The sequence below is a fragment of the Cheilinus undulatus genome, linkage group 12, assembly GCF_018320785.1.
Source record: "Cheilinus undulatus linkage group 12, ASM1832078v1, whole genome shotgun sequence".
NCBI lineage: Eukaryota > Metazoa > Chordata > Actinopteri > Labriformes > Labridae > Cheilinus > Cheilinus undulatus.
Window position 1 is genome coordinate 8,613,782 of NC_054876.1, and position 9,826 is coordinate 8,623,607.

General features: G+C 39.6%; 1 protein-coding gene across 1 annotated transcript in view; it reads right to left on the reverse strand.

Moving 5' to 3' along the window:
• Positions 1–7,386, reverse strand: part of pcp4a (Purkinje cell protein 4a) — a 59,073-nt gene extending 51,687 nt beyond the window's left edge. Inside the window, exon 1 of the mRNA XM_041801977.1 lies at positions 7,297–7,386. Coding sequence (XP_041657911.1) covers positions 7,297–7,305 — 9 coding nt within the window. The 5' untranslated portion in view covers positions 7,306–7,386. The remainder of the gene's footprint in view (positions 1–7,296) is intronic.
• Positions 7,387–9,826: the final 2,440 nt, after the last annotated feature.

Sequence of the window (9,826 nt, forward strand, 5' to 3'; positions counted from 1 at the left end):
ACATCACGAGTCAGCGGTGAAAGATTCATGAGGGCTGAGGCTGCAGCTGGTGTTCGGAGCCGTTTACATGCTGATCGGGACATAAATAACACCCTCAAGCAATTACAGTGGTTATTTGATTTACTGTACATTCATTTTTTTTATTTTTTATTTATGTGTGTGTCCTGGAACAGAAATGGTTGTATACGTTTTAAATGTATGCAATATCAACAATATTATCTTGACATTCTCATGCAAATCAATGAATTTCAGTGTAAATGAGATTCTGTTATGTTTAATTTGTGTTTTCTGACTTTAATATTTGATGCACAGCTTTTTATGCAGCAGCTAATGTGTGTTTTTGCATGTGTGCATGGGTCTAATTTATACTTCTGTTGAATGTAGTGTTGGGAGTGCTACATTCTTGAACTGGTCAGCCTGCATAGCTCTGTAATGCTCGGTTTAAAACTTGGTCAGTGGTATACCACCAGTTTCTCCTCCTATGTTCTAGTCCTGTGTTTAGGAAACCAGTGCAACTAAAACCAGGCATGTTATGTTGGAGCTGGAGCTGATAAATATTGAGCAGCAGTTCATAAGTCTGTAACTGACCCTTTGATGGCTCTCTGATTGGTCCAATCACCCACCAATCAGAGGGCTTCCTCTAATTGCAATCATTGCTGGGCTAAAGAGCTCAAAAGTGTGGTTCTGGAAATAAATTCCCATTCATTTCCCTCATATCAGATATTATTGTTAGCCAGAATATTAGAAAAAAAATCCAAAGTAGAATTATCATGAGCAACCTGAGTGTGAAACAACAATAGGAGCTACTCTAGACCAGTGGTTCCCAAAATGACCCCCATTTTGGGAAAGGGTCTGTGAGATGCCTTTTAAAAAACAAAGAAAATGTTTAAATGACTTAGAATTTCATATTTTACCCATTATGATAAAAATGCATGCATGAAAATAGTTCAATTTAAAGTGAAGTCATTGTCATCAAGTCAGTTTAAGCTTGAATCAAAGTAATGCTGTAAAAACCCTTAGATTGTAAGTCTGCACACATCACTCCTTGAATGTGCACAACTGTGTGCACCTATGCTATAGCCACCTCAAGGAAACCGGGGGTCCCCCATCTCTGGCACCCTTGTTTTGGGGGTGAAAACCGGGAACCCTTGTTCTAGACTAGACCTGTTCCAATTCTGATACCAGTATCGGAAATACGTCCGATACAGCTTAAAATTTAGGTAAGTACAGGAGTTTATGCATCTATACGATACCATTTGGTTTAGCTTTATATTTTCCTTCGTTTAGCCAAATGCTAAATGCTTGCGCTATAAAGGGGGAATCATTCTTCTTTGCTGCTGGAAAAAAATGGATGCACAAGCTACCTACCTGTGTTTCACACATCCTTTTGAAAAACCACTCATAGACAGCGTTTGGGAAAGGGCAGAGCCTTTGAAAAAAAACTCAGACGGTGATTGGATGAATGTTCTGTCTGTCATATCTTTACGGGCCAATCAGAGCAACAAAACACGTGATGTCGTAGCCCCTACCAGGCTGCACCCCTACTGGAGAAGTAAATCCATAAAGAACGGCATAACATGAACCATGGTGACTGTAGACATGTCAGTACACGACTTTAATCGTTTTTGAAAAGAAAACAACTCACTGCTGTTTCTCTGTTCTGCTTTTAACGAAGAAATGTCGTCAAGTTCTGATAAAACTGGCGCTTTAGCAGCATCCACGCTAATGTCTTCCGTCATAATTGCACTGTCCTCTTGTTGCTGCTTGCCTATGTCACAACTCTGACGCGCCCGAAAGTACTGCCCCTCGTCACTGATTGGTCCTGTCACTTTCTAACCGGGCTCAGACGGTTCAGACGGGAGCTTTGCAAGATGGATTCGCCAGTGAAGAAACATGAAAACGGGTGTATCCATCTGCTTTGCAAGGTTACAAGCTACCAATGTATGTAGAAATTTTCTATTGCAAATTGCTGTGTACAGGTCCATTTGATGCTTTAAAGCACCAACTTTACTCCATTTCCTTTCATTCCTTATAGCTGTTCTTTATGTTCTATCCCCAATCTGGCATTCAGTCAAATAGCAATCTATAAGGTTTGAAATTTTGAAAAGTGGAATCACAATAGATTGTAGGATACTTGGCTCCTTCATCCTTATAAAAAGATATGTAGACAGTCTTGTGCCTTTGACTTTTCTCTGTTTTGAAATGCCGTTTTTATGCAGAATCAAATGTTTCGTAGACACGAGTATTCATGTCACTGATTTGCCTACTTTCTGGATTCTAGGCTCCATAGATAGGGCCAAGCAAACCTCTAGTGATTGCTATGGTGTAGATTTGATGCAGAAGTATAAATCTGGCTGAAAAACATGCAAGCATGCCCATACGTTTGGATTAATTCCTCTGTTTCTAAACATAGGCAACTGTGTCACTTGGATAGGACACATCCTTTTTCTTAAAAGATGTTATTAGTTATTGAAAATGTAATTGGCTGCATGGTGTGAAAAGAAAATTTGGAAGGAAATGGTTAAAAGTCCTGCCGTTTATTTGAAAAACATCATTACCTACAGACTCTGAATGCTCTGTGACAGTGTGACTCCTTTTTAATTGGTGAAATATTCCTTGTTTTGCTCAAATAAAAAAAGGCATGTATCTATCATCTCCGTCAGTAGACTTCATGCTAAGGGGAAGCATCATGTATCTACCAGGAGTGGGCACCATCTACAGCTCTACATGTCCAGCAGATGAAAGCAGCCCTACTTTATATATAATCTGCTGTAAGTCAGAGCAGCTCCTCAGGGTGAACAGGCTCGTGATGCGGCCTGACTCGAGGCATCAGGGCTCCCCCTTGCACACTATGAGAATGTTTTATTTCTCGGGGTTAGCAGCAGGTGTTGAATAATTCAGTGGCTGTAGGATGTGCTCACTGCCAGAGAAGCGCCTCTCTCAGAGAGGAGTCTTACTGGGGTCTCTGCTCCTCTCCACTCTGACATTATCATCACCTCTCTGCAGCCCACATGTGAGTGAGAACATCTCCGATTCATGAAATGATGTGTGGACTAACTGTGCCGGTCAATACTTGCCTCCGCCTCGTGCAGCGTGTGTTCATGCTGGAGTGAGCTTTACTTTGAAATGTCACAGTGAAGAACTGAAAGACGTTTCTACAAAGAGCAGAGAGTCTGTTCAGGCTCCAGGCAAAAATTCTCCCCTGCAGCCAGATTTCACCAAGATGGTAAAAAATAATAGAAGACAACCCACCAAATGCCTAAAAAGTGATTGTTTTAAAATAAAGTGTTATTTTCAGAATAAAAACATTGAGCAATAAGAAAAGCAGAACAACAACTAAACAGCAGATGAGTGTTGTTGATGGGGCTGCCTTAGGGGGGTTTCCTACTGTTGCTGCAAAATTTGCACATTTTGAGACGCTACTGTTATTCCAAGCCTAAGGGCCCCTACAGCTGCCTGTGTCATCTGTTCACAAGCAGGATATTTAACAGTCTCATAGATGGTCAAATTTCATGATCCCTGATGGTTTCAGAGGGGGGCTAGAGGGATTGAAACTATAACTTTTAACAGCAAAGCTGCTTCCATGACAAATGTTATAGTTTTGATGTGTGTCACAGCCCAGCCTTAAAAAGTTAACAAGTATGGAAGGATCCCAGCCTAGAACTAAAAAAATGTACTCTCTTTTTTCTTTTTTTAATTCCAAACACGAATAATAACCATGACAAACCAATACTAGTGTGCTTACTGGTTGTTTTTAAGGTAAACAATTTTTATTATGTTACTTGGGTATTTGGTTTTGGTTGTTTTTATATATTTTTGGATTATAATGGTTATTTCTTTGACATAGGACTAGGGTTAGGGTTAGGGTTAGAACTGGCTATATCGGTATTTTTACAATGACCAATCCTTTTCAAAGGAGTCTGCCTTAAAATACCTCTAAGGCTCAGTCTCAGTAAACCCCTGGCTCAATACCACTAAGTTTTGCACATTCATGTCTTGAGGTACGGTGTCCTGATTCTTGATGAACTGGAAAAGTAGGGTGAAGTGCAAGGGGTACATGGTCCTTCAAATGGATTTGGCAGCTCTGAGCCAGTTTTGTCTCCATGTCAACAGAAGTCAGAACACAGTACATTTTAAAAACAGATAAAGATATTATCAATGCACTGTTATCTCCATGAAAGTACCTCATATTTCTTTGCCAGTCTCTTTTCTTTGCTCAGTGAATTTTCAAAGTTTCAATTTCTACAAAATGTTCTAGGATATACTATGTACATATTTACTACCTTCTTATACTTAAACAAGACAAAAAATCCACTTCTTCCGTAAAATATAAGATGATAATTTCCCAGTTTTGAATTGAATTTTAAAGGGATATTTCCTTTCTTTTTTTTGAAGTCCTGATCAGGTGGAGGTGGAGGAACACTTAGCCATTTGCCAAAACTCATACTGCAAAAAAGTGCCAATCACAGAGGATTTCTGGGTGGAAAAAAAAGCGCTTTTTAAACTTAAACTCACTAAATTACTTCAAGCAACTGTACTCGTCTATATTTCCTTAAAGCTGAAATGCAGATTGAAATCTCTGGAAGCAAACGCCACTAGTATCGCTACCTTCTTATACAGCCCAACTTCAAAAATACAGAAATATCCCTTTAAATCAATTTAGATCCAGATCAGAACTAATGAATATATGAACAGTGTGGTTGACCAATTATCGGCCTGACAGATTATTGAGGCCAATATTTGGCATTGTGCAGATTATCGGTGTCTGCTTTTTATTTTACTGATAATCTTTAAAATAATTAATAAAAAAAGTGTCTAATTTAGTTGCACTGCAACGTGTGTCTGCCCCTCCAGATTTATTTTCACTCCACAGTCTAAACAAATGCCCATTCAACACTGGCTAGATGCTACATGAGTATTAGCTGATCAGCATTTAAGTCGTGTCACTAACACAGTGAGTGAATGGTGTCGCTTTAGTTTTTCCTTAGCTCATTAGCTACGTAGCTAATGTAGCTAAAGCTAAGCTCACAAAGCAGCTTCCAAAGCTACATATCTACATTATCTAAATAGCTCAGTTAACTTTAGCTACATTTTCTAAAGCTCAATTTGCTAAATATAACCTAGATAACATAGGTATGTAGCTAACGTAGCTATGTAGCTAAAGCTAAGATCACAAATTAGTTATGTCAACTATGTAGATAAACTGTCTACGCAGCTATGTTAGCTTTAGCTATTTTTGCTTAAGCTCACATTGTTAAAGCTACACTGGCTTATGTTGTAACATAACTTATGTAGCTAGTGTAGCTTAGTTAGCTTCTGCTTAAGCTAACGCAGCTAAAGCATACTGCTGTAGGTCTAACTACCTCCGAAACAGGTCTGTAATTTAATCCCTGATTTGACCGTGGAGCTTTTTCTGTTTTATTTATTAAATGTATTTTTCTGTTTGCAGTGTGGATATTTCTTGAATGTAAATGGCAGACATTGTTTATAAATAAAAACAGGAAACACATTCAACTGGAAAATTACAGCACTTCCTGTTTGAGATATACAGTATCTTAGATTCTTGGTTCCCAACCTGGGGTCTGGGACCCCCTTGCCTGTCTGCTCTGAGGTTGTTAAAATCAGGTTCTCTCAAACTGCCTAAAATCATGATAAAACCTGCATAGATGGTTCATACCAAGGTCTTTTCCTAATAACACTTGTGGTCTGGGCTGTTGTGTTTGGCTTTAAATGATGAAAGAAATTCAAATGTATGTGTATTTTTAACAGCAATATATCACTTTTTTTCTGTGTGGGTCCTGGGGGGGCACAGCTTTTCTTAGATATGTGAAGGGAGACTCAATGGAAAAAAGGTTGGGAGCCACTGTCTTTGATAAATCAGTCTGCAGCCTGACTCTCATATCAGCTTTGGATTTTAAGCCTTTAAATGCCAGTTTAAATGCCAGATAACCTTATGCCACTGTCTAAAATAGTTAATTACAAGGTAATGCATGATAGGGAGCCCTGGGAAATCCTCCACATGTCCATTTTGAAAAACCACTCCAACCTATATTACAGAAAAATATTATTTTCCACATTTTTTGTGTTAAATCTTTCAATCAGCTTCATTTCCGATTAAAATCACCAAACATATATTCACTTTCAGGATAAAGCCCTTTAAAGCAGGAGTCAGCAACTGGCAACAAAGCTGGTCTGCAAGCAATCGATTATTTTGATTTAGACTTTTTATTTAATTCATTTACTTTAACACCAACACCATGGCCATTAATGACTGACACAAACAGGATCAGCACTGCAGACAGTGGACAGCTCCTGGTGCTGAAAGCAGCACCATCACATCAGCAACAGTTCTCTCCACAATCACCTCCTCTTTAGCTTTCAGCCATTAAAAAAGTGCAGGATAAAGCAGTTTTTAAAGCGTGTTCAATATGATTTGGCTACAGGAAACCTGTTTAAACAGCCTGTTGTAAATTTGAGTTGCACTCATGTAATAAATTCAGCTCTATACATTAACCAGTGATTATGTTCTGGCCGCCATCTAGTGGCTTGGACAAATTTTGGGCTAAAGCCAAACTGAGTTGCAGACTCCTGCTTTAATGCTTTTTAACATACAGGATGTAAAATTTTGCTTTAGTAGGGATCAAAAAAGTAGCTCAATAATAAGTGCAGCATTCATGTAACATTTAAGGTAAAAATCCTATTAATTTGACTGAATTATGAAATCCTTAATTAATATTAAATGAGGAGCTGTTTTGGTGCCAAAGCATGAGCCTTTTTTTTTGCTGAGCTGAACAAAACGCTCTGATCACTGCCATAAATCCCAACACTACTATCATCAATGATGAATTTAATGATCCCATGGGTGGTCACACATCCTCACAGTTGTTTGAAGTTTCACATTTGACACTTTTCATCTTCCTTCAAAAACAACAGGCTTTAATGTGCTGTGCAGCCAGTTCTGCAGCACCACATCACTCACTAACACATAAAAACACTAGGATTCTCTGACTTCAGTACACTTAGTTAGAGTCAGCTTTAGCTGTGCTTTCAGAGAAAAATGTGATTTATTAAACAACATTTATCATATTGTCATCATGCATAAAAATCCCAGGATAAAGCTGATAAAAGTTTTAGTTTTTTGTCAAAGCATGGCATCTGCAAGCGATAAAAATATCCTTAGCCTTTGCTTCACTCCTCTGTTGACTTTACTGTTAGAGCTGCAGTATCAGAGCTGAACTTGAAGCAGTACCCATGCTCTCTAAGGATGAAATAAGAGGAATTATTCAGCTCCCCTACCTCGCTCATGGCTGCGCGGTGTGCGTCTCTGTGAGGATCCTGTTGAGGTGGGTGAGTAGCGAGCAGCAGCTACAGTCCTCTCTCTCTCTCTCTCTCTCTGAGCCGCCGCGCGCTCACACACTCTGCTTTTATAGCCCGAGCTGCCCCGCTCTCCTCCTCACATCATCTCCATGAAACCAATGAGCACCAGCCTCTCGTTTCCAGCTCTGTGTGGACCAGCCTTCATATTTTCAATAATCTGACACGGTTCTGGCTTGTTTTCAGTTTGTGTTGTTGGTGGGATATAAAAGGGGGGTGATGAAAATGTGAGAAAAAGAGTGAAATACACCCCAGCCCTGAGGAAACGGTTATCTAAATCAAACACTGAATGTGAAATTTTACAAATAAAGACCGTATTATTGAATGATACGCTCCTTTTCTCAAACCAGAGACAGCTGCTACAGTTCTCTTTTAAAGCTTCCAGACTCTGCTGACAAAAACAGTCAGTATGTCTACGCTGAGTTAGAAAAAGACGACCTACAAAGTTAGTGTGACTGATCATACTTAAGGCTTTACGTTCAAAACATAAACCAGAGCTTTCTGTCCATAATACACATATCTTTTGTCTGTATTTATGTATGTTTGTCTTAAAACGTAAGAACAGATTAAACATTGCAATGCCACTGGGGACTGTGTTGATCATCCATCTATTTTCTATACCGCTTGTCCCGCTGGGGGTCACAGGGGGCTGGAGCCCATCCCATTGGGTGAGCAGCGGTGTGGACCTGGACCGGTCGCCAGTCAATCACAGGACGGTCATGTAGAGACAGACAACCAGGAGAGCTCACATTCGCACCCAAGGCCAATTTAGAGTCATCAAGAAGAAGCTGGAGGACGCTGAGAGAACCCACGCATGCATGGGGAAAACATGCAAACTCCACACAGAAAGGCCCTGACAGGGAAGCAAACCAGGAACCTTCTTGTTGTGAGACAAAGCACCATTTCCTTTGCCACCATTAAGCCCCAGTGTTGATCAGTGTAGCCTAAAGTTCAAGCCAGGTAGACTGCTCTTCATCATGAAGAACAGCAGTGCCCTGAACATCACTACTTTGAGACAGAAAAGAGAACACAGGAAGTACACAGAACCACAAACAACTATGGAAAATTAAGACCATATCCATCAGAGGTGCTGAAAAAAGTCAACTGACATCAGAATTGCACTTCATTATATCTGGTGTTTATCTTCAACAGCATACCTGCTGCTTTCCTCTGTGTGCCACTTATGCAGGATGTGTGGCTCAGGCTTGCCAGCTCTGGGTGACAAATCCAACCCCAGTGGCCGATAAAAACTAGCCCATACCAAGCCTGACTCTGAAATTCAAAATAAGCCTTTAAACCTCTGCCATACCTCATATCTTGCTTGTGTGCATGCAGGTGTGCTGCTTCTGTGTCTTCGTGCCGGTGTGGCAGAGCGCATCTTTGGTTGTGTGCCATGTTCTATGTTTTCCTGCTTCTCTGCTGGTTGATTTAGTTGTATTTGAGGGTAAATAAAGTCAGGTTTTCTGCTTTGGATATTAAATACACATGAACAAGACATCAAAAATAGGTCAGCGGACAAAAAAATCTACCTGCGGCAGTACATAAAGAGTAGCCTAATTCCGCAGGAAAACCGCAGACCTGGCAACCCTGGTCCTTAAATTATGCAACTAGCATTAGCAGCGTTAGCTCTCAATGTCTCATCTGACACACTAGTGTACTGCTTGACCTATCTATGGAGACGTTAGCTGCTCAGCTTGTCCTGTTTTCCAGAAAGAAATGTTTTAAGACTGAGTTGATTCTACAGTCGCAGGTTAGAGGAAGCCTGACCCATCTTAAATGCTCCATATGCTAAACTAATGTAATCTACTTTGAGTTCTCATCATACAGACACATTAATCCAGAGTTAAAATAAATAAAACACCAGTTAACAACAGATATGGACAAAACGTCAAAGACTGGTGTTACATGTGACTGAATGACCATGTTAACTAGTGACAAAATAAATTTATATGACTTAATAACAGATGTCAAAAATTGCAAGAGCCCCTTTGTTTAGTTTTTCGCTAAATTCATAACTCCTAACAGAAACACGTCATAACAGAAATAGCTCAGTGTTTTAACCTGTGTTGTAACTAGAACAGTGACACTTTCACCTGAAAAGTCACCAGTTAACACAGTCACCAGTTAAAGCATAACACCTGCTCTTGTATCGTCATCAGCTGATAATGATAAAAACACTCCTGCTTAAGCCTTCACATTTTATTTACATCAAAAATACTTTGCCATTTAAGCGCTAATCACTGTTTTTACTACTGTAATTAGCTGAAAAATGCAACAAATATGCTGTAAAAGCATCATCTTTAACACATTTTATAAACCTTTTAAATGTCAAATGATAATTTACAGCCCTTTGGAGCAGTGGTTCCCAAAGTGGGGGTCGCAAGCGCTAAAGGTGGGTCGCAGGATGCTTTCTAAAGTAATAAAGAAAAATGTAATATGATTTAAAGTGGTA